This window comes from Heloderma suspectum, chromosome 2 (assembly GCF_057233095.1).
Source record: "Heloderma suspectum isolate Gila_16-S chromosome 2, 16-S_ref, whole genome shotgun sequence".
Taxonomy (NCBI): domain Eukaryota; kingdom Metazoa; phylum Chordata; class Lepidosauria; order Squamata; family Helodermatidae; genus Heloderma; species Heloderma suspectum.
In genome coordinates, this window is record NC_139459.1 from 258,893,652 (window position 1) to 258,919,798 (window position 26,147).

At 41.6% G+C, this 26,147-nt stretch overlaps 1 protein-coding gene across 1 annotated transcript; it reads right to left on the reverse strand.

The window, feature by feature from the left end:
• Nucleotides 1-3,080: 3,080 nt before the first annotated feature.
• SKP1 (S-phase kinase associated protein 1) lies at nt 3,081-23,831 on the reverse strand. The gene is made up of 6 exons (XM_084838910.1): nt 23,748-23,831; nt 19,720-19,816; nt 12,199-12,272; nt 10,245-10,388; nt 7,642-7,782; nt 3,081-4,191 (listed from the first exon to the last, which is right to left on the reverse strand). Exons 2-6 carry the CDS (start codon nt 19,814-19,816, stop codon nt 4,156-4,158), a joined length of 492 nt encoding a protein of 163 aa, XP_084695036.1. The 5' UTR covers nt 23,748-23,831; the 3' UTR covers nt 3,081-4,155.
• Between the last annotated feature and the right edge of the window lie 2,316 nt (nt 23,832-26,147).

Sequence of the window (26,147 nt, forward strand, 5' to 3'; positions counted from 1 at the left end):
CAAGAATTTGACACAATATAAAGAAATCCTTCAACAAAGTAACATACTTCAGTTTTAGGCCTGGTTCGGCATGGATTAAAGGGGTGTACACATGTGGAAATAGACTGATCACCTCAGTGTTTACACATTGATGGCAATTAACCACCCGCATGCCTATTTCAGGTTTTCAGCATATGTGCAAGGGAAAGCTCACATGCATTGTGATGACAGCATGCAAATGTTATGTGTCTATAAATTGGTTTAATGCAAGTTATCAGGTCCCAAGTTGGGTAGAAATAGCAGGTAGAACAATAATGGCCTAAAAACTATACTGAGGTGAGAATGGGGAGATTGGATTTCCTGTTCTCTTGGACTGCTTTCATTCAGGTAACTTGAGAACTGAAAGGATAAAAGCAAAACTGGACCTCAGAACTTCAGAACTCAGTAATTTAATGCCTGTGCAAAAGAACCTGCACTAGAGTAACACTATCTTGAAACTCTGCTTTCAAGTGCCACTGAACTTCTGCCTTCTAGAAAAATTCTGTAAAATCCTTTTGCCTGAAGCCAGCCCAAGTATAGCCCACAAAGGTGCAGATTTGCATCTGGATATACATTCACACCCAGGGCCCATTAGTGTACATAGCTAGTTGTGCAAAAATGGAGCTGGATTAGGCAACCTCCCTATTAATAGGTGTGACTGATAAACATTTTTGTATCTAGGAAGAGAAACTATAACTTTTTAAAGTTAGACTTTGGCACCCATTTACAAGAAATTATGAATTACAGCAAGAAACTTTGATATTCTATAGAACAATTAACAGATCGAAAAACACAAATATCACTTAAATGCCAAAAAGTAGATCTTTAGAAATGCTATATGAAGTCTTTTGTATCAATACATTATCTGTTGTGTGTGTTTTTTTGTAAAATGAAAGCTTTGCCCTTCATGTTTTACTCAAGAGTTTAATTCATACATTGCAGTTCTTTAATTACGTATTTGATTTCCTGAAGCCTGTTTGAATGTACAAGTCATGGAAATACCACTTTAATAAGTCACATAAAACCTCTGTATGTATGTATGTATGTAGCAGGGAAGTGTCTTTTATTTGTTCAACAACTATAACAACTATCATCTGTTGTATTTTTTTTTTTTTACTTTGAGCTTGTATTTTTGGGCTTTTATGTTCAAATTTTGTTTATGGCTTTATAAATAAAGTAATCTACCAGATTGTTCATTCAAAAATGGGCAACTGGGGACTATAATCCTATAAAATGAACTGTTATATGCTCCCTTATTTGCATACCTTTTGCACCCCATTACAGATGTACCACCATCATCTAGATACAGGATGCAGGCTATGAGTAAAGAAAACCTACTTCTGGACCAGAAATAACAATTTGAGTTTATTAAATGAGGCAAACCCAAAGTCCACTACCATTTTGGGGGAAGGGGGAATGGTAGTAATAGAGAACGTTATTTAAAACATGTAAGGTTAAACTCTTTAAAAGCAGTGTATGTTAAAAGCTACATAGGCACGCATGTCCATGCATCAATGGGTTTGGATCCAGGTATCTGCCTGCAGAACGGGGTGGCTGGAAGCTGTTGCTGCAACTATTTTAATGCAACTTTGACATTATTTTTTTTGAAGCACTCGTTCTCTCACACAAACTTATACCAAAGCCCATACTATCCTTCATACTGAGAATTGTGCCCTACCGAGCCTCAGTGTTTTCAGCAGCCAGCATACTGATTAGATCCTACTTAGCCTATAGCAACCAATGTTTTTCTGCTTAAAAGAGCACAAAGAGCCTTCCTCAGTTTGCTTCATAAACATCCTAAAGAATGTCGGATGGCTAGGCTCTTAGATAATCCCAAACCCACTGCAATGCAGATAAGCAACTCAGTACTTTACATACAATGAAACAGGGAAGGGATAGGAAATACTTGCTGCAGTGCATACTATGGCAGAACTTCAAGGACACACTACCTGCGTAGCAACAGCCTCTGATTGCAAAGGGTGACTGCATAAGTGTGGGAATTGTGGAAGCGATTTCCTGCTGCCAAGACAAGGTAAAGGGTGTGTGATGAAGGGTGTGTCCTTGAAACCTTCAAAGGGAATTCTGACTAGAGAGCTGCTCAGTTCCTACACGTCCAAGCTCTAAGATCTCCTCCCTATCCCAAACTATCTGTCTGACAGAGCACTGACTTCACCAGAACCTCCAAACAAGGGGAAGTGCTACACCCTTGTGAAGGGCCATTGCTGAGTAACAGAGCACATGCTTTGAACCCGGGACCTTCTGCATGCTATCCCCAGCATCTCCAGGTAGGGCTGGAAAGGTTCAGGCCCGAAACCCTGGAGAGCCACTGCCAGTCAGTGCTGACAATACTGGGTTTGATGGACCAATGGTCTGACTCAGTATAAAGTGGCTTCCTATGTACCCTTCCCTACATCACTCTCCACCTCGTTTTCTCCCTTGCCATGCTCATAATAGCCTGGTTAACCTCAGTCAAGACTCCAGCGATCACCAATCACCTATAACTTATGGGGCTATCTAAGCTCCTTCCTTCTTTCACAGAGACTTCCACAGGAAACATCTGCCACCAACGAAAGGCAAATCCCAATTACTAGAACCAGAGGAATAGGGAACATTTTCATGCAATCCCATGCGAGGCTCAGTGCGTGAGCAGGTGTTATTGAAAACAGGATCCTAGAAAATTAGAAGTACCAACATGCAACTCAAACATTTTAGGGCATTGAGGTATAGGACTAGTGGAAGGGTGGAAATGGAAACATTTTAAACCACTGGGGTAGGGTTTAAATAAGCCTAGACTGATTTTGAAGAATATTCAAATATTCATTTACTGGTGTCTGAAGCTCATCTTTTTTGGCAGCGTTTTAAAAAAAGACTGTGCTTATTACTTCTGAAGATAGCTGACAGTAATTATATACACAAATAGTCTTGCAGGTTAACAGCTTGTGAAGTTGCCCAGCAATACGCACATCAGTTGCTATGTATATTTCAATTCTAAGGTAATTGCCATATTTGATTGACTCAAGGTATCGAATTCCATATTAAATGCTCAAAGGTCACCACTGATCTTTGAAGTGAATATTTATTAAGGTTTTATTCTACTTTGTGCATACAGAAAATGGAATGTATTATAAGCTAAGGGAACATTTCACTACTTACTGCATATCATCCCCCTAATGATATGTAATTCCTACAAGGGAATTCTAAAAACTGAAAAAAGTTAAATCAGCTATTTGCAAGTGTTTTTTTTTCCTAGACAACCATCAGATGGCACATTAGTATCACACACTAGACAAATCACTGCAACCTGACTTTATGTTCAGCATTGTAGGCTAAGACTCACAGAACTATAAAACATATCAAAAAGCTATAGGAAAATACTGTAGCTTGCCTAATGGCAGGCACTAACTTTCACTGTCTAAAAAATGTCAACTTTGGTTGTTTGTTTTTTATCACATAGCAGGGTTTAATTTGTTGGGTTGGGGGAATAAGCATGTAACTGCAATTTCCATCAAGGAGCATAATCTTTGTTACCTGGCCATAAGAGGGGTTTAACTGCCCGGCTCTCATTGCCTGTGTAAAACCTACATTATGCCACCAGAATTGGCCATTAACAAGCAAAGCTGACAGGGTTTGTTGGCAGTTGTCACCAACACGAAAGATGCGGAATGGAAGAAACCCAAACAATTCTTCCAACTGGCTTTCCAAGACATCCTGTAAGAAGCCATTAGTCTGTAAATGAAAATAGGCTTCATTCTGTTTCAGAAAATTTTTGCAAGTGGTTTTATTTACAATGCCAGAGGTTTCTGAATTTCTGACATCCTATGTATTTTAATGTTACAGTGACACATTTAAAAGCATGGAAAGGCTAGCTTGAAGTGCTAATTGCCATACAGAGTCCACACTTAAGTTTTCTTTTATTCAGAGCAGAGGAAGAGGAAGGACATCAGATTACACTGATAAAAACTCAACCATAGGATTTAAATCTATATTCAAACATTACACATGCAAAGAGAACAACACCCTACTAGTACAACTTCATTTGCTGCTGCATTTGTCTAATATTAACAATTATAAACAGAGCAGTGCAACTGGCATTTGGAACGATCCTTACAGTGTTGTTAATGTGTCAGGCACAAGACTTCACTTCTCTTCGCACCACTGGTTCTCTTTGCGTACCTAAAAATCAAAACAACTTCGGTGATTACATTTACTGTGCTCAGTATTTCTGAAACCTAGAGCAAAAAGCAAAGTCGCCCAAAATAAACTCCTCTCCTATAACATTATCTTTCTGAGGTAAAGGGGGAAATCACTGTGAAGACACTTGTGATTTAAACAGTTTATACTGTAAGCTACTTCCCACTACAGATTTCTTATAAATGAGTTCTAGTAATGCTTAAGAACAGTGTGTGAAATAGCATCACATCCCGTTCTAATATTGGCATTGAGAGGCTGCTATAATTACCCAAGAGATGAGTGAGCTCTACTTTGTTACCATTAACTGATGCTCCCAGAAAGATAAACCTAAGGAGACTCAAGCTCCAGAAAAGATGTCTGAAACTTTCAGCTGTAGGCTACCCACAATATCATATCTACACAGAATTGCACAACACCCCAAGAAAATGTCCTCTGCCAATCAGTTGTCCTCAGAATAGTTTACTCTCACACTGAATTGTACTTGTGGCAATGAAGTCTTGTCATGAACAGCAAAAGTCACCCTGAGAGCGGAGAGCCACAGAAATGAGTACCATTGGGTTTGGTGCGATACACTTCCATGTGGCATAGGACTGTGATCTTCATTTACCACGTCCATGCTCCAGGATGGAAAAAGAACAGGGACTACCCCTGGTGTCCTATTTATGCACTCCCATCTGTCTATCCCTCAGCAGTTTGGGCCATCTTAGGATTGCCCTGCAGCAACTTCCCTCAGGTGATGGCTGCCAGGTCAAGCAACTGGCTTCTTTGCACAGACAGTCACAGTTATTGAATAGGCATGACTGACTGGTGACAGAAGCAGCAGCAGCGCTTTCTCCTTTTCCTAGCAGACATTGCACAAGGCAGCAGTGAGAGTACATTTAAGATGCAATTCTATACACACTTATATGGAATTAAGCCCTAAGGAACTCACACAAGTGGAACTTGCAACAAAATATTGCAGTGTGGAGTACTCCTGTATAGTGCTCTAGTCAGCCAGCCATATCTTCTTCCAGGATACTCCATTCCCCACCCCCACAACAGCTAGTAACATGTAGTACTCACTGGGATGTTTGGAGGTTACCCCCATTAGGGTTCTTTTCCTAAACATTTTTTGTACTTCTCCATACTTTGGGGATCCGCTGAACCTGTTGACACCTCCCTTTTGTGCATATGTAATGCCATTTCGGCTATGTAAGCAACAGCATTCATGCTTGAATGGCAGAAATAGAGGGAATGTTGACTTCCAAGTATACATGCAAGTAGGCATTTGGGGGTGGGGGGAGATTATGTAGCAGCTAGAATGCTAGCTGCAGGCCACTAGCAGTTTTAATAAACTAAGTGAGCCACTGGGATCAAATGGACAGATGGTACAGCTTGGCCTGAAAGCCTTCACTTTGAACTCAAACACAGTGATGGACATTCTAGGTAGCATTAGGCAAATCATTCTGCCAGTGTCAACCCCCAACCCCACCTTATATATAAAATCAGGAAAAACAGTTTATCTTCATACGGAAGGTAACGATTATTCTAAAGAATTATTTGCACATGGCTCCACAGCTAAAACAGACATTTGAACCCAAGCCTTCTCACTTGGCGTCTAATTGGACTTAAACTACTATCCTATGTCAGACAAGTTACCACAGCCCATGACAGAACTATAGCAGCTATATTTTGGCAAGTCATTGTACTCAGGGGAAGGGAAGGGATCTGTCCATGTATTTAGGCATAACTAAAGCCTTATTCATCAGGTGTTCAATCTTCATGCAGTTAGAATTGTGTGAGGAGGAGAACAGGGCCACACTGGTTAGCCCTACCCCATCAGTGACAACCCCATTGCTCTGCATGTGTTAGAGAAGGTCTGAAGTGTGTGTGGGGAGGGGAGTGTTGCTGAAGGCACAGAGGTTCCCAATACAATTCAGAACCCTCACCATGCAGATCCTAAACTGTGTCATGATCCTACATACATACAGCAGGCTTCCTGCTTCAGACCCCCTCCTCCAGTGTGTGAAAGACAGTAGGGCTATGTGATGGGTACACGCGGGATGGGGAAGGGCCAATGAACACAGCCCCGTTCTCCTCTTCATGCTAGTCCAATCATATGACCATTCCAAATTATCATTCCAGTGGGTCATCTTAAGGCCACCTCTACAAACAAACTAATTTATGCTTTGTCAACATAAAACAATGAACTGGCAGAGGTGGCATAAACTCTTGTTTACTCATATTGTCTTGATTAAAGACAGGAATCCTTAACGCGTTCTGTTGTTGCTGTACAACAAGCTGTGTGCTCTACATGCTGTGATACCAGAGCACTGGACTGACAATAGGAAGACCTCTGCTTCTTAACTGTATCACTGCTCTAAGGTCCCCACGGCTACGTGGTCTTCGTCCAAGAGAAGCTGCGGAATTGGTCCAAAGGCAGTTTTTACTCTACCCTAGGAAAAGTCAGTTGTCCCAGCTTAAGGGTGCAATCCTATACACGTTTTGACAGCAAGAAGTCCTAAAACTCTCAGCAGAATGCTGAGAGTTGCAGGACGTCTTGCTGGCTGGATGGAGAATGCTGAGAGTTGTAGGACTTTTTGCTGTCTAAACATGCATATGACTGCGCTCCAAAACTGTATTTGCTAGCTTATAGCAGAATAGTGAACAGCATTTTAGTTACAAGTTGCAATCATCAAAGGCAATAGATTTAATTATGAAATGAGTAAATTCAGGGGTAATGTTTAATAGAGAGCCAGTGAGGTGTAGTGGTTAGACTCGTGGACTGGGACTCAAGAGATCCGAGTTCTAGTCCCCACTTGGCCATGAAGCCCACTGAGTGACTTTGGGCCAGTTACTGACTCTCAGCCTACCCCACCTCACAGGGTTGTTGTGAGGATAAAATGGAGAGGAGGAGGACCACGTAAGCCACCTTGGGTTCCTTGCAAGAGGAAAAAAGGTGGGATATAAATGTAATAAATAAATACTTTTATCTACCAAATGTCCATATAACATTTTGGTTTGGTATTTTATTATTTAACAAATATATATTATACTAAATAATCTGTAACACCAGCCTTCCCCAACCCAGTGTCCTGCAGATGTTTTGGACAACTCCCAGCATTCCCAACTACTGGACATGCTGGCTGGGGTGATGGGAGTTGATGTCTAAAACATCTAGAGGGCACCAGATTCAGTAAGGCTGATATACACACACCCCATAGTGGCATACATGGCATGTCTTAGTTACACAGTCCCAAGCTTTGAGCAGTTATTTTATCTTGGGGAAGATTTTAAACAAGTTCAAGAACACCTACAGAGCATAAAATAATTGTGGCTGGAATGTTATGTAAAGCAACTGATTTGTTACTCAGCGGATTAGACTACGTATATGGGAGGACTAACCAACGTGGGTACTACAGATTGGGTCTGAAGCAAAGCAACTTGGCATACCTGGGCTTCTTCTTCTTCAGTAAAGTCATTCTTGATATTGAAAGTCTTGCGAATTTCTTCTGGTGTTTTTCCCTTAATCATGTTTGCAACAGTCTTGCATGTCACATCAAGTAAGCCTTTGATGTCTAAGTAGTTTGCAGCCTTTGTGGAGGGGGGAAGAGAAGACAGATCTGAAGTCTTGCTCTCAGTATTCATTATTATTGAGTAGATTATTATTATTATATACAACAGCAGCCAATAACATATATATCCATTTTTCATTTCAATGACTTACTTGCAGGCTCTTGGAATAAAATGTCTAAATAAAACTAATAAAAATCTAAATACCATTAAATACCAAATACCACAGCTTTTCTTTAGTGTAGAGAGTTTATAAGAACCATGTATTAAGGGCTTTTTCTTTGAAGAAGTTAGCATTATTCAATTATGGAATATGTAATCTACAATATATAAAACCTGAAAGTTTATGTCATAGTGTCACCACTTTAAGAGAGCAATCCTATGTCCCCTACACAGCATCTGGGGGAGACAGGATTTCTCGGTTTCCTAGCTCAGTTTCCCAGCACCAAGCTTGTAGACAGTGCTACGAGCTCGTAGCCAGGAATCCGCGCTCCCCACCCCCTCCCCAATCCCCTTGGGGAAAGAACCACACCACTGCTGCCTCCATGCTTGTAACACGGAGCACGGAAGGGTGTAAATGGGGCGTTCCTGGGGGCAGGGTGGAAGGAGACCACGGAAGCTGTTTTAGACAGCTTCCTATGTAGTCTCCAGCCCTGTTCCTGCCCCCTCTCTGAAGCCGCATTTACACGTGCACAAAGTGCAGGGCGGCTGCAGCATGGAGGGAATCCTCTCCTCCATGCTGCTTCTGCCCTGCATTGGATAGGTGGTTGCCTCCAACTTCAGGGGAGGTCAGAGGAGCCCATCTATTTCTATAGGAGGTGGTTCCCTAAGGACGCAATCCTATGGGGATAGGTGGCCTCCTCCAAACTCGGAGGCGACCGCCTATGAAGGGCAGGAGAAGCACGAAGGGGATCGCCTCTTCCGCACTTCTCCTGCTCCACATTTGCAGTTAGACAGCCAATTTTGGCTGTCTAGCCGCGGTAAGTTGGAGCGGGGGTGGCCAGACAACACATAGGATGTGTCGTACTGGCATTTCCACCTTCCCCGCCCCATCCCCGGGAACGCCCCTTTTACATCGCTCTGCGCTGCTCTTCCGAGTGCAGAGCATGGGGCCATTCTGCTCTGCCTACGAGGCAGCGCAGGAGGGGGGGAACGGTCGGTTCTCAGGGAACTGACCTCAGAGCGCAGGCTCCAAGGTCGGTTCCCGGAAACTGATATATGTTATGGCCGTCTAGCTGCTTAGTGGCCATAGGATTGCTCCCTCCAGAACCTAAACAGTGTCACAAAAAAGGCACAAATCAAAGAAGCCTGCCAGTACATCTCTTGTCACAGATGCCACTACATTTCACTCTTGGATTCAGGTGGCAAAATCTGACCTTTTGTCCTCAAGTTGCAGACTTGCAGTATTCATAGAATAGTAGGGTTGGACGGGGCCTACCAGACCATCGAGTCCAACCCCCTGCTCAATGCAGGAATCCAAGTCAGAGCATCCCTGACAGATGGCTGTCCAGCTTCATCTTGAATGCTTCCAGTGTGGGAGAGCCCACCACGTCCCTAGGTAATTGGTTCCATTGTCGCATTGCTCTAACAGTCAGGACATTTTTCCTGATGTTCAGCCAGAATCTGGCTTCCTGTAACTTGAGCCCATTATTCCGTGTCCTGCACTCTGGGATGATCAAGAAGAGATCCTGGCCTTCCTCTCTGTGACAACCTTTCAAGTACTTGAAGAGCGCTATCCTATCTCTTCTCAGTCTTCTCTTCTCAAGGGTAAACATGCCCAGTTCTTTCAGTCTCTCTTCATAGGGCTTTGTTTCCAGTCCCCTGATCATCTTTGTTGCCCTCCTCTCAACCCTCTCCAGCTTGTCTGCATCCTTCTTAAAGTGTGGTGCCCAGAACTGGACACAGTACTCCCGATGAGGCCTAACCAGTGCTGAGTAGAGGGGAACTAGTACTTCCTGGGATTTGGAAGCTATGCTTCTATTAATGCAGCCCAAAAGAGCATTAACCTTTTTTGCAGCCCCATCACATTGTTGGCTCATATTCAGCTTGTGATCTACAATTCCAAGATCCTTCTCGCTTGTAGTGTTGTTGAGCCACGTATCCCCCATCGTGTAACTGTGCATTTGCTTTTTTTCCTAGGTCAATTATGCATGTGAAAACAATGGTTGCTTAGTGAAATAAATTGCTTGCATTATATGCGCAATTTCTGCATCTTTTAGAGTACTGAAGCTAGTCTCTGAAAATTGACATTTTACATCTATATGGATATTTTGCTTAACAGAACCTAGAATGAAACGCTACTGCAATAAAATTACTACATTAAATATATACACTGGAAATTCTGCAACCTGTTTTACATCACATAATATTACATTATTCTACCAAGTTCTACACTGTTCTGCAAATAAAAATATAATGAATAATAATAAAGTTTAATATCTGGTATATGTGGCGTCTAAGCAAGATATACAAAACCAACTTACCAGGATAAGTTCAAAGAGAGTTCCTTGATCTACTTTAAGAAATTCCTGGTCCCACACAGGGATATCATCTGTTCGTTTTTCTTTGTTCTCATCATCTTCAGGGGGAGGTGGGTCATCTTTATGATGGGTGCACCACTGAATCACCTTGACAAATTAAGAGTAAAATGGGTTTCGTATTTAGCCTAAATTTGTTCCTACAACTGCAAGCAGATTCATTTTGGTTAGTATTCCAGTATTCAGAGACCTTTTTGCACAATCACTACTTAGCATGATACTGCACAGTTATTAATCATTCTTCTCAATCTCTTAAGCACATTTTACTCTTTTAAAAAATTCTCATAATTCTTTCAGTACTAACCTCTCAGAGGGGAAGCTAACAACAGCATAATCTGAAAGCACCTAACTTGCAGATCCTGTGAACCAGATTTTATGCTCTTACTATTCAACTGTTTTCTCAATTCCAATCTTGTGATGCCTTTGAGTACTTTTAATTGATAGACCCGAACATAAAGGATCATGTATTGTAACATAAAAGATCAATTGGTACTGAAAAAAATGACAGGAAGAATAGTTGATAGAAATGTGGACTTCGATAAAACTAAATGCTAGAACATTAATACATTCCTAGATATGGGAGGGAGACTAGAAATAACGCAGATGTTCTATGCTGTGTAGAGTAGCACAAAACCAAATACTTGCCAATGAAGGAATATTTGTTTATGAATAACATGTTCGTTTTCCCAGCAGAATGCTAGCTGAGTTGGAAGTATAGAGTTTTTAACCATTTCAATAGGAAACATGGATATGGCCCTAATAACCAGGCTTAGTGACTAGAATGCTACGAAAATATGAATGAATAGGTGACTTGTGTGACCATCTATTTTCGCCAATTCTTGCCACCTTAAATTAGGAGTCTTGTGCTGCTAGGGATGCCTGGACCACTTCTCTTTAAACCTTTTTGTACAATTATGAAGCCATCTGCCAGTTACATTTTGCAATTGCTCCTTCCAGCACAATTAACACAATTTTGTATTCCCATTGCATTGAACTTTTCACTCTCTAGTTCGTCTGTGCGTGCGTGCATGCATATAATATTCTGCTTTGGGAAAATAAACAAAATGTGAGTAGAACCACAACTAAGCAGGCTCAATGTGTACAAAGCACTAACAGGGAAGGCACAGTCAATACAGGGAAGGCACAGTCAGTAAGGAAATCAAATATAGCAGAGATAGCTCTACCGCTAATAATAATAATAATAATAATAATAATAATAATAATGGCTAGATTACCATGCCAGCGCTGGACTGCATGGGGTAGGGAAGTGCACAGCCACCTCCACAACATCATAGAAATGCAGTAGTAGTAGTAGATTTGCTTATTTTCCTCTAACAATGCCACATAAATAACGAATAGGTTCTTAGATACAACATAACGGCATTTTCCAAGCACCAGATATACTTCCTCTCAATAAAAGAAACATGTTGGGACATGTCTGTGCTGTACTACCAAATTAACAGTTCGAATGTTCACAGAATCATAGGGTTGGAAGGGGCCTATAAGACCATCAAGTCCAACCCCCTGCTCAATGCAGGAATCCAAGTCAAAGCATCCCTGACAGATGGCTGTCCAGCCTCGTCTTGAATGCCTCCAGTGTGGGAGAGCGCACCAACCATCTCCCTAGGTCACTGGTTCCATTGTTGTTTTGCTCTAACAGGAAGTTTTTCCTGATGTTCAGCCGGAATCTGGCTTCCTGTAACTTGAGCCCATGATTCCGTGTCCTGCATTCTGGGATGATCAAGAAGAGATGCTGGCCTTCTTCTCTGTGACAACCTTTCAAGTACTTGAAGAGCGCTATCGTATCTCCCCTCAGTCTTCTCCTCTCAAGGCTAAACATGGCCAGTAGATGTTCATACTGTATATGTCACCAAAACAGAATAACTGTTCAACATATTACCTTTTTTAATATAGCTGCATTAACATTTGGAAGAGGGACAGGATCGTCGTCCCCTTCATCATCCATCCCCAAATCTGAGAACCGAAGAACAAGCAATATATATATATAAAATCAGCACTTTATTTAATTATATTTAACAACAGTCATGTTCTACTACACTTAAGGCGCAATCCTATGCATGTTTAGACAGAAAAAAAGTCCTACAACTCCCAGCATTCCCCAGCCAGAATTTATACTGCTTCATATTTTAGTAGTAGTGAAATAAGTCTGCTAAGTGCCATTTTTCCAAAGACATTTACTCTTTCAGTATAAAGGTTTATGCAAAATACTACAAGTACACAATGAGAAGTACTAGCATGTTTGTTCCAGCCATTTATCTAAGACTGATGGTGTTAGAAGGGATGCAATAATTTGTCTTCCACCTGCCCAAGGTTCAGCATGCTGTTGAGCTTATTTATCAAACAGATGCCCATCCCATCTTTTCTTCAAGAATTTGCACAATCTCCCTAGACAGCTTATACAAGTAGTGAATTGCTTGACTAACATGAGAAACCTGCAACCAAAGTCTAGCCAGTAAATTCCCCTATGCATACCTAATCAGCTTGACCATATGCATATTTACTTCGAAGTATTGGAGTTCAATTGGACTTATTCTCATGCAGATGCGCATAGGATCACAGTCTGTTTACCTTTACCACCTCACTGATCTGGTTCTCACAATCACCACAGCTTAAACAAGCCACAGTGGTTTGTTTAAGCCATTTGCCTAATTACCCACCCAGGCACAGCTTGTGAAATGGTGCGGCTTGCCACTTGGGTTCAGACAACACGATAAGCTGTGCATGGGTGGGTAATTAGGCAAATGGCGCCCAGCACACACTGCGGCTTGTTTAAGCCGCAGTGATTGTGCAAACCGTGCTATTTGTTTTATCTGGGAGAGAAAGGGGAACCTGTTGCTGTCCCCACTCGGCCATGGAAGGTCACTGGGTGACTTTGGGCCAGTCACAGACTCTCAGCCTAACCTACCTCACAGGGTTGTTGTTGTGAGGATAAAATGGAGTGGAGGAGGAGGATAATGTAAGCCGCCTTGGGTTCTTTGCAAGAGGAAAAAAGGCGGGATATAAATGCAATAAATTAAATAAATAAATAATACCTCACCCCTCACACATCCATCTGTCTAGTCCTCAACCGATGTGGCTATCTTTGTAGATAAGCCATTTATCTGCAGCTCCAGCAGCAGCCAAACTGAGAGATGTTGCTGCCTCCACAAACCTTTTCTTTTTAACTATAGTCCTCAGCAATCAAGAGTGACAGACTGACTGGGGAACAATCTCAGCTTCTGCTTATTTCCCTCTCAGAAAGCACCTGTGTGTATATGTATGTCACTATCCTATACACAAAGTCACCATCCTGTACATAGAAGTAAACTCCACTAGAACTTACTTACAAAAAAAACACGTACAGGATCAGACTGCAAACAAGCCTCCATTTCTCTCCACTTATCTGTCTCTCCTTCCACAACCAAACCATGAGCTGACATATACGGTGTGTATGCAAGAATTCACTACAAGGGTAATACAACCCACGATATATAGTCACTCTGACTCACATCACAAGTCTTTGATCCTAAGCACTCCAAACCACCATCACCGAAACAAGTAATTTTTTTCCAGGCAAGCCAAAACACATGCAAAAGTCTCTTTAAGTCCTTCCTTCACACAAACAGTAACAGAGGCTTCATCGAAAGACTCCCCTTTCATACCTCAGAGAAACATAAGATGATATGCACAAGGGGAGCACTTTAACCAAGCCTCTGTTGCTGATAACAGAGTGTTCAAGTGCCATTTCACAGAATCAAAGAGTTAGAAGTGACCTCAAAAGTCATCTAACCCAACCTCCTGGTGATGCATGAATCTACTACTACAGCATCCCTGACAAGTGGCCATCCAGCCTCTGCTTAAAAGCTTCTAACAAAGGAAGAATGCATCACCTAATGTAGGAGTGCCTCTTAAGCTTTTAGTCTGAGTGAAGTCAGTATTTCATTCAGAATAACTAAATTCAAAATATGACCTCTGTTAAAAAGTGCCAACTACAAGAAATACTATGTGCCCTCCTGCAACTTCAGAGCTACTATTCAATTCATTAAGTACTTTTACCAAAGTTTAATAGCCATATCAGATCCCAACAGATACTGAACAGATACTGCCAGGAGGTAAATAAAAATCATTTCTTTAAAGCTTGCCAAGCTGTTTGCAATTATCGAAACAGGCCTCAGAGCTCACCCGAACATGGCTATATGTTGCATTATTAAAAAAGACCTATTAAACCAAACATTTCTGAGCTCATGCAGAAAGTGCTGCCACAACCTCCCAATTATGAGTAATGCAATCTAAACACAGACTGGTCTATTTATTATTTATTTATTCTAGAAGGTAATCCTATTAAGATGACTTTGTACAGAGACTGTTCTATTTTGTGGTGACTTCAGATAGAAATCATGTGCATTTGGCTAGATTAAAAGCTTAAGTAGTAATAGATCTATGTAGAATGCTGATTACTGAAAGGTATTTACAGTAAGTTACACCATTACTCGATGGATTTGTTTTGCAGCAACTGTCCACTGCCCTAAAATAGCAGGAAAGAAACAAGATGTTTTGCCCAGAACAAAAGGTTCACTGAGTAGTGTCAACACAGCCACACCCCAGGAGAAGCAGAAGAGCAACACCAATTCAGGAGGTTCCTTTAGGTAGCCCTTTCCCCCTTAATGTTAATCAAACCATGTCATGCTTTTCTTGAAGCCTACAGCCATAAGGTCTTACCAGCATCTGGAGTTGTTGATGTGTACCTTTATCACAGGCCTGGGGTTAGCACCCCAGGGACCACCCACAAACACCCCTAGATACTCCTCTTCCCCTTCCAATTTAAAAAAAAAAAGTTATTCTTAAATCTTTAAACATTATTTACCTCGAGTGGCTGGAAACCAGATCTCCAACTTTCATCTGCCCCACCCTCTTCTGTCTCCTTCCTTCCCCCACATGCCTCTAAGCCCCAGGTGAGCCCAGAAGCATTCATCAGAGAGAAAAGGAGGCAGTCATGACAGCTGGAGCTCTGCTTTCCAGCATGCCTAGCCAGCTAGGCTAAACGGAGCTTTAAAGAAAAAATAACACTATTACATGGTAACCTTCAGGGACCAATGACTGGGGTTGTGTTTGGCCTGGGTTCTTATGCATGCATGTTTTGGGGACAAGTGGAGCAGTGTGTGTTTATGCACATGAAAGTGCATGTTTGGGGAGTGGAAGTAGTTAGGTGTTTTGTGGGTTTACATAGGTTAGGGGGGCAGTTTTGCTTCTCTGGGGTTTGTTGGTGGGGAAGAGTTCTCATAGCAGTGGCAGGTTCTCTTCTGTGAAATTGGTATTTTGCTGTACAAATATGTGGTTTAGCATTTTGGGCTCAGAACCATTCTCTACCTTGAACTCAAGTTTTTTGGGTGACTGATTCATCTCTGAACCTCAGCAATTGGCATTCTCAGGTTTTGTTGTGTGAAATAAGTATTTTGTTGTCCTATGTGGGGTCAAATATGTGGTGTTTGGTGATCAAACCCAACCTCTGCTTTGTACTCAATTTCTTAAGGAAGTTATCTTTCTATGACTCCTATGGCAGCCATGTTTGTGATAGGGCCCCATCACAATATCTCAGTTTTCTTAATGTGCCCATGGGCCCAATAAGGTTGTAAATCCCTGCTACAGGCTACTCACACTTAGCATCACTAGGGCAAGCAAACTTCATTATGCTTGACTGAAAGTGTACATTTGTAAACTTTAACGAGAGCATGTGTTGCACGTACAAAATTAACAAAGCAGTGAATTCAAATAATCCAATTCTAGCAAAAAACACATTAACCTCACCTTAATTATTTCTTTCATTTATGTATTGTCCTTTATGCCCTACCTTTCACTTAAATGAGCCCCAAGCCAGCTTACAACCATTAACACAAAATATAAAAATACAATTCCATATCTAACATTTCACAATGCAAACCCAGAGCTAAAATACAGAGCCAACAGAAAACACTGGGAAGCCATCCATAAAGGCATTATTTACATTTCCTTGAGAAATCCTTATGTTTCCAAGGATTATAAACAATTCGTTTTCAATGCAGACCATCTGGTTAGGTTCCACAGCCTTTTTTTAATTTGCTGGCAATCAGAATTAAGTTTTTATTCTGCAAAATTTCATTGCTTCCAGGGACTTGCAATTCTAGCAATCCACTCAAATTCTCCTACATGCTATTACTATACAAAGGCTCAACCATAACTGGAGCACGTTTGGTGAGCACCCACTATTATATCCTAAATAAAAGCTCAAGTGTTGAAAACTCTGCCTTGCTTTAACTGTGAAATACCTCCACAATATACTCCCAAAAACATGTATGTACTTTTCCAGTTCCAGCTAAATCCAGAATGTTTTCATTATCCTCCTCTAGTTCTGTGATACATGGCATCCAGTTTTAGAAGCCTGCATTGTCTATGAATATTCTTCTATTCCATCTTCATGCAACTGGTCTTTAGTTTAACCAGTCTAATTAGACATACTGATCATTCAAATGAATTCCTTTATGCTTCATTTTACATTGCATTGCACTCCATTCATTAGATGTAGAGTCTAAACTGAACGGCTGTATTTGTTCCCATCATTCTAAAGGTGATGCAGTAAAGTGACTGCATAATGATAACCGTGACAAAAGCAGTTGTACTAATACAGCTGTTTGCAGGCACAATACCTTCCATTAATTTGTTCAATCCTTTTTTAAAGCATCTACGCTAATGGCTATCACCACATCCTGTGGCAATGTGTTTCACAAGTTGTGTTGTGTGAATTAGTACTTCTGCCAATAAATTTCATTGGGTGATGACCCCAAATTCTAGTATAGATAACTGTACATTTTCTGATACCATTCTTAATTCTATAAACTTCTATCATATCACACACCCTCAAAGAAAAGGCTAAAAATTTTAGGGCTTTTTGCTTCAGGAAAAAAAACATTCCAACTCCTTTATCATTTTAGTTTTCCTTTTCTGAATCCTTTCCAGATCCAATATACTTTGAGATAGGTCAGGGATCTGGAATGTTTGGCTTGCCTTCGTAGTCAAAGCAAAAATTGCAGCCAGACCTCTGCCCCTCCAATACACAGAAGGTCTATCAACCACGCATTGACCAAGGAAGCCTCCTATCAGTGCTGTGGGGTGGAAAATTTTCCACAGAATCTTTTCCCCAGTACTTTATCTTTCAACGGAAGATTCTCCATTGCATAGGTTCATTAGTAAAAATGAATATATGCCAATAGCAAATACAATATTAAGCAACCATGGCAGTTTCTATACCGCCCAATAGCCAAAGAGAGCTTCGACTATTGGGCGGTATAGAAATGAAATAAATAAATAAATAAATTCAAGGCTGTAATTACTGTTTTTCAATTAATTATCCCTAGTAAGTATGAGAGAGAATACATGAATGTCACTGAAATGGATATGTGTCTCAAAGTGAAACAGATCTAATAAGGAGACAGTGAAACTGAAGGTGCCCAACAACCTCAGTGGAAAAAATGTTGAACTCTGTTAAAAGAGAGGAGTGGTTGTCAGCATATCATGCAATTCTTTGGGCTGATAAAACTAAGTTCAACAGTTTTCAGGACCTTTGGCTTTTTTTTTTCTTTAATTAAAAAGTGTAAGGGAAGTACATAGAATCATAGATCATAGAACAGTAGGGTTGGAAGGGGCCTAGAAGGCCATCGAGTCCAACCCCCTGCTCAATGCAGGAATCCAAGTCAGAGCATCCCTGACAGAGGGCTGTCCAGCCTCGTCTTGAACGCCTCCAGTGTGGGAGAGCCAGTGTAGTAAAGTGCTGGACTAGGATTCAGGAGATGCGGGTTCTAGTCCGCACTCAGCCATGAAGCTCATTGGGTGACTCTCAGCCAGTCACTGACTCTCAGCCTAACCTACCTCACAGGGTTGTTGTGAAGATAAAAAGGAGAGGAAGAAGACTATGTGAGCCACCAGGGGTTCCTTGCAAGAGGGAAAAAGGCATGATATAAATGTATTAATAATAAACAATCTTGGGGTACTTTAGCTTTATTTACTAAATACAAGTAAAATAAATATGCTAAATTCAATCTCTTTAGGGCATCAAAAAAATTTCCAAAACAAACTGGAAATTTTCCAATACAAAACGTTACGGAAAACCTACTTCACTGCCTCCCATCTCCCTTTCCTGCAGAAGATGGTGCTCCAGACACACCGGTGCCCCAGGCATCTCAGCCACACAACAGCAAAGGAAGTCCTTCACCTGCCTTTTCTGATCTAAAGTGGGAAAGTTTGGCAGAAGCTTGATGGATTGGCCCTGCATGGGCAGCTTGGCCACACCACTGTCAAACAACACGCAGCCTTCCTCCCAACCTCAAAGCTGAGGAAAGAGCAGGAATCGCCAACCGCCTGGATGATCCCCACCCACTTCTGCAGCTACGACGTCATGAGGAAGCCTGGCCTTGTCACATACAGCGTGCAGCAACATGCTCACCCTGGCAAGCAGAAATGTGAAAGCCTACATGCTATGTACAGATTTGAACACTGTGTTTGAAATACGGCTGTGCCATAGATTTATAATACTTACCATTTTATTTTCAATTGCTTTAATAAATTCTAACATTAAGTGCCACTGCACATATAACTGAGGTTTTCAATGAACTATTCTTCAAAACTCAAGCTCTTTCCTGGATGGTCATGGCCCCTGCAGACCCCATTTGGGTATACAAAATCCAGTTTTGAATATAAATAATGCATAGTTGGGTAGGTTGCACACACAAAGGGCAAGAGGAATGTACCATAAACTAAAGTGTACTTCTCAGTTTTCTAATTTCTTGTTTATACCTTAAATGATTGTTGTTTACATTAGCAAGTCATACAGAAGCAGAAAACTTAACTCCAGAAGCAGATTATATTCATAGCCACTCATTTACTTGGGAGCTACATACTTACACTAAGCATAAAAAGGAGATGTAGCACCAGAAAGATTACAACACTCTGTGATGTCAGCTTTCATGGACTTTTTTTTTTTTTACTTACACAGTGAAAACTGTTAATAGGACCAAAAGGCCATGAATGGCAAGCTGTACAGTCTGATATTTCTATGCAACACTCAAATGTGTAGTTAAAATAGCTACTTACGTAGACTAAGGGCACAATCCTATGCATGTTTACACAGAAAGTCTTACAACTCCCAGTATTCCCCAGCCAGTATGGCTGGCTAGGACATGCTAGGAGTTGCAAAATCTTTTGCAGAAACGTGCATAGGATTGTACCCTAAATAGATTACCTACAGACCACATATATCCCAAGCTTTCCTGGTATGATTCCCATAGTTACTTCATATTAGCCCAAGAATGTAATCTCTTCCATTTGTGAAGCACTCTTCTTCAGATCCATTCACTGCAATGTACTTTATCTAGTATTTTCATGCTGTTCTTACCTTCCAACATTGTCTTGATTGTTACAGACTGCTTTGCAATTTCAACATCAACCTCAAATATTTCTCCATCAGAACTCTGCAGTTTAATTGAAGGCATCTATAATAGGAAAATAGTTAATGTTCTTAGTTACATTTATAGTACAGCTCTGTTACACGGTGCATCTCCTAGTAAAGAAGATTATATGTCACATACATTTATGGAATAGCAGTTATGGAGATTTCCCAATAAAGTTACTATTTTGTATTTACATAGCACTTCAGAGTGTTCAAAATACTTCATGTATAGTAATCCTTATGCCACTGAAGGCAGGTCAATACTGTCCCCAAATTGCAAGTTGAGAGCTGACAGAATGCCTTGCCTAAAATACCTAAGTTAATTAAGAAGTGATCTGAAGAGACATTACAGCTCACTTTGTGCCCATGCACTAGCTCTACATGGACCTTTTAAAAAATTGCTGTTTACTATCAGTTGCCAGATTGTTCAAGGGTAAAGCAGGTATATTGATCAAATATACACATATATACAGCTTATTCCAGGATCTCCTTTTAAGTTTGAATAAAAGGTCAATATGAAAGAAGTATGAGACTGCTTTCCTTGAACCTGATCTGTTTGTGCACCACTTTAAACAGCCTATTACTTACCCACAGTATTATCTTCCTTCAAATAAATACACATTCATGTCACAAAATGAAGAGAAATACTTGGATATTTCAGTCTTGATTCTTGGCAATGCCCTGACTCCAGTCATTTGAACAGGCAAGCTTCCAACATATGATACTGCACTTTCAAACTACCTAATGCGTCTTTCTTCTTAGTACCAGTGGAAAAGGGTAATTTGTGTATTAAGGAAGCAACTAGGCAAGTTGAAAGATAGATGAAATTCTTGAACACTAGTACTTGTTAAAATATCTTGTTGCCTTACTTGATTTTCAAATTAGATTCTGAAATACAAACCCCCTAAACTATAGTACAGAGGCAGAAATATTCCAACAGGATTATGCTGGCAAGTAACTGCAAATATGTTATATTCCCAAATTATAGCAGTGCAGACCTGAAAGATATTATAGCTTACCAGCTACGAAAGTGATTTAGAGAGCAATCCTATATCCCCTGGACAGTATCTGGGGGTGATAGGATTTTTCAGTTTCCCAGCTCCAAGCTCATAGACAGTGCTATGAGCTCATAGCCAGGAAACCATGCTCCCTGCCCCCTCCCCCTCGTGGCCAGGGCAGAAAGAATCACAGCGGCTGCCCCTCAGTGCCTGTCCATGCTCATAATACAGAGCACGGACACAGCAAAAAGTGTGGCATTCCCAGGGGTGGGGAGGAGACCACAGAAGCTGTTTTTGACAGCTTCCTATGCAGTCTCCAGCCCTGTTCCCACCCCTCCCTGAAGCCGCATATAGATGCCCAAAATCAGGCATCTAAGGAAAACTGCAGGGTAGGCAGAGCAGAAAGGAATCTTCTCTTCCGTGCTTTAGCCGTCCTACATTCAGAGAAAGTCAGAGGGGACCATCTATCTCAATAGGCTTGCACCCTTAGTTAAGCACTTTTTTCTTACAAGACCTCTCAGGTGCAACGGCCTTTTTCCTAGCTGATTCTTGTAAAAGCTCTCACACAAAGCTAACTCAAGCATACTGATATATCAAGTCTGTCCAGTTTTAGATATGAGCTTTGAAAAATGCCATTATCTTATACATTTTAGTGCTATGTAGTTTCCTTGACAAGGACTAGCAGCTCATAGGCCTAAGATCTCCTCCCTCCAACACCAATGACCCATTTTCTGTATCACTGATCTTGGCAACAATCAGCTCAGCCACTGCATAACATCAAGTTCAAGCTGAGTGCATCATAAGCTCAAATCTCGAAGGAGCACAACCTTCTCAATGTACATATACTTACCTTACTGAAATTAACAGATTAACATACCTTCAACAGAAGATGTTTCAAGTTCCAAGACTAGCACACATCAGAATAAGTATTTTTAAAAGCAACTGCACTACATGCAAAACCAGTATGTAATATAGTAAGACAAAACTGAGGTACACCCATCTGAAATACTTAACAGTCTGAAGAAAACTAGCAAATAGATATTTTAAAAGATGAACCCTAGCAATATGTTCTAAGAACACACTCAGGGCACAATCCTATGCAAGTTTAGACATGCTGGAAGCTGTAGGACTTTTTCTGTCATAGGACTGTACCCTAGGTTTATGAGTTTCATTATGTATGCATATGTACAGAGGGGTTGTAACAAGCTCTAAACTGAGTAATTCTACAGGAAGCTGTATTGTGAACAGGTTCTGCTACTATCACCAACTCAATTTTCTGAAGTGTTCTTTTAGGAGTTCCAGTTTATTGGAAATAGAAGTTTTTTGCTCTGATAGTATTTTGCATAGCTCTTTAGCTAGAAATTGTATTCTAAATGCAATACACAAAAACTTTTATCCTTAAAAGATACCACATAACAGTGAATAGTTTGGGGCAAATAAGCATTATGTCATTAACTATTCCAATTTAACAGTTTTGAGAATTGTTATGATGTATTTTAGAATGATGGGTGAGCTTTAATGAGAGACAAAAGCTACCATACTTTTGAATAGTTTCTCCCCCATCCCCATTTCACACCACATGCAAACACATACAAAAAATTACAAAGAGTTATGGCAGCAGAGTACGGTGCCTGAAACTATACAGTCATATTTAGAATTAATTATCTCCCTTCAGAGCTATTCAAAATACACCACAACCAGCTTCCCACTGAGAACCATTCCTTTACACAGTTTTTACAGATTTGCACATCTAGTAATTGCATGTCTGTTGTTTACATATCTTATGTGATACCTAGAACTTTTGAAGCTTACTGAAAGCTCCATTGAGAGTAGCACAATGGAGTTTATGCACAAAATGTTGGAGCATACCTACTTTTAGCCCCTACGGTAGTAGTTTCTGCTGAGTTACTAAAGCAACAACAGTAAATGCTTCCCATAGTCTTTTTCACAAACTAACTTTGACAAATAAAACGTTACAAGCCTCTCCTTATACACTAGTGTTTTGGTTCTGGACTTAATAAATTCAATACACTTTTTAAAAACTCGGATTTAAGAAGTCGTAAACATTTAATTGTGCAGTGCTCAGATAATGCTAGTCAATGGAGCAGTCTGCTTTAACAGAAGGTTGGATCCAGGCTTAGTCATGACTAGCTCAAATCCCATTTCAAGGGGTCTACTCCAAATGCTACTAAATCTGGATCCAACCCCTTGTCTTTTTTATTCATTAGTTTTAAACTGTGCATTTAAGCTCATGACCACAATAAAAAAAAGAATTGTAAAAGGTTTTAGATTAAATGGCTAATAGGCTTAACCTCTACTTTTAAAGAGAACCAAGGAAAGCGCACTGTCATCGACAATACATTCCTACTCTTCCCTCAATTGCCCTTGCATCTCCGTGGCCACATACAGTGAAGAGGATCTGCTTAGAGGTCTGTACCCTCCAGGGCAAACCAAAAACATTACCCTATCGAGGAAATACAGTGCACATCAAAAAACGAAACCACCCGCTTTAGCCATCTTACAACGCTATTTTCCTTAATATAAAACGGGGGGATGGGGGAGAGAAAAAGGTAGGAAAGAAGAGGCCGATTCCTTGGCTCGGTAGAACGTAAGAGGTGCATAAGCAGCGACGGAGGACGGGAAACTCCCCGGAGAAATTAGTCACCTTCCCTTCCTTCCTTCCATCTTTCCCTTCCTCCACAGGACTAGCCCCGGAGCCAGAAGAGGTGGCGGAGGAGGCACTTGACTTGCGTCCATCTGCACTCTTTGACGACGAGGAGGAGGAGGAGGAGGCCGCTCCCTTAGCAACCACCCGCAAATGGCCTCTCAGCCCTCGTCTTTCCACTCCGCTGCGGCCTTTCAATTCCTCCTGCTAACTTTTCTCTCTTCCCCCAGCTTCTTCTCCCCACCCCCAACCCCTCCCGCCCAAACTAAGGCAGGAGGCCTCGACCCAGACCAGGCCTCGACCACGCTCACCGTGAGGCAGCAACGGCGGCGGCTCGCGGCCCCTCCCTACGCAGCAGCACCACGACCACCACAGTAAATTCAGCAGAGAGCGCTGAGGCCGGAGCGCAGCCGCCGCTTCTTATAGAGTTGCGGGGAGGAGCGTAATCGAGGCGAGGGCCAGCAGCTGACTCCGCCTCCTTCTTCTCACGAAACGCGGGTGTCTTCCTAGCGCCTGGGGTAAAGGAGTGGTGCGGAGGGGGTGCACGCCCCTTCCTTACGACCTGCGCGTATAGTCTATTGAGTGGGGGAAAGAAAGGAAGGAGCAAACTGAAATGTGTGTATAGGAGGGAGGGATATAGTTAACTCATGTACCTAACCGCCCCGGGGTCCTTCAGGCAGAATCTAAGACCGCCTCCGTAGGAACACCACTCTCATGGCAACAGCTGCCTCACAATGGTGGCGACAACGGCGTACGTAAGGAACGTAACGCCGGCACCTACACGCAGACTGCTGTTGCCGACGCTCATGCGCTCTGCTGGCGCCTCATATACATTTCCCCTTTGTCATTCTTATGCTCGGGATTGCGCTCCCGGCATTCTCAGAAATCTGGTCTTGGACCCTCCGACCGCAAAAACAAAGAGACAGCTCATTTTAAAAATATGAACCCGATCGCAATGCGCGTGCGCAAACATTGTCCTGAGAGCAGAAGCAGCAAGAATTTTACAGCCGTTGACCCATTACAGGTGCTGTATACGTTACGCCTCCAATCCTATACGCACTTACCTGGGAGTAAATCCCAGTGGACTCAAAGGGACTTGCTTCTGAGCAGTAGCCATGTATAGGATTGTGCTGCTATGCTGTAAATGCACTTCTCAGTGAGCCGCACGTCGAGGGGTTTCCTTGAACTCAGACTTCTGAGTAGACATGTATAAAATTGCCCCTGTAAATCTGTAACCCTACACAAATCGACCACACAAACCCTACACAAATCGACCCTACACAAATCCACTAAAATAGGATGTCTGTGTAAACATGCTTAGGATTGTTCTGCATAGGCAGTATGTTTTACTTGGAAGTTTACTACAAATCTGCTGAAATCAATAGGACTTACCCCCAAGTAAGTATGCATAAGATATAGCAATAAAAATAACATACAAGAGTAATCCCTTTTCCTTTCTGGGCAGCCTAAATTAATTTGGACCAGGGCACTGAATTATATTAAAGTTCCAAAATACTACTCTACTACAGCCACTAGGTTTAGGATTGTATTCCTTTATCATTATTTTCTCAGTCTCCAACTTGAATAGCACTGGTACCTACAAATGAGGGCCAAACCACATTTTACCTTATTCATGCTGTTTAAAAAAATGTGCTTCAACTGGCTACTTTTATTATGAAGTCAGCTGTAGGGGTCCAATCCAGAATGTGCTCTATACTGGGACCTGTGCTACTTTTGTTCCAAACATTCACTTTGAATTGCGGCTGCTTTTTCTTTAGAATAAAAGTGCCCAGTTTAAACACACTTTAAAAAGCTGCAAACTAGACACAGCATAAATTGCATGAATGCAATTTACACACACAATTTTTCTTACGAAAAAATCAGCCTCTGGGCCATGATGGGTGAAAAGGGAGAGGTTACACTTTCCTTGCCACAGTGCAGAAAAAAACCCTCTTTGAAGCCATCTGTATTTCAAGGGAAGCTTCTCTTGAAATGAAAATATCAGCTGCTTGGAGCCAATGCTGTATTATTTTAGTATGTTTTATTGCTTGTACCCTTTGTTGTTGTTGTTGTTCAGTCGTTCAGTCGTGTCCGACTCTTCGTGACCCCATGGACCATAGCACGCCAGGCCTTCCTGTCCTGCGCTCTCTCCCGGAGCGTGCTCAAGTTCATATTCATTGCATCCGTGATGCTATCTAGCCATCTCATCCTCTGCCGTCCCCTTCTCCTTTTGCCTTCAGTCTTTCCCAGCATCAGGGTCTTTTCCAGGGAGTTTTCTCTTCGCATTAGGTGGCCAAAATATTTCAGCTTCAGCTTCATTATCTGTCCTTCCAATGAGCACTCAGGGTTGATTTCCTTTAGGATGGACTGATTTGACCTCCTTGCAGTCCAGGGGACTCGTAAGAGTCTTCTCCAGCACCACAGTTCGAAAGCATCAATTCTTCGGCGCTCAGCCTTCCTTACAGTCCAGCTCTCACAGCCATACATTACTACTGGGAAAACCATAGCTTTGATTAGACGGACCTTTGTCGGCAAGGTGATGTCTCTGCTTCTTACTATGCTGTCTAGGTTTGCCATAGCTTTCCTCCCAAGGAGCAAGCGTCTTTTAATTTCATGGCTACAGTCACCGTCTGCGGTGATCTTGGAGCCCAAGAAAGTAAAATCTGTCACTGCTTCCATTTCTTCCCCTTCTATATGCCAGGAAGTGATGG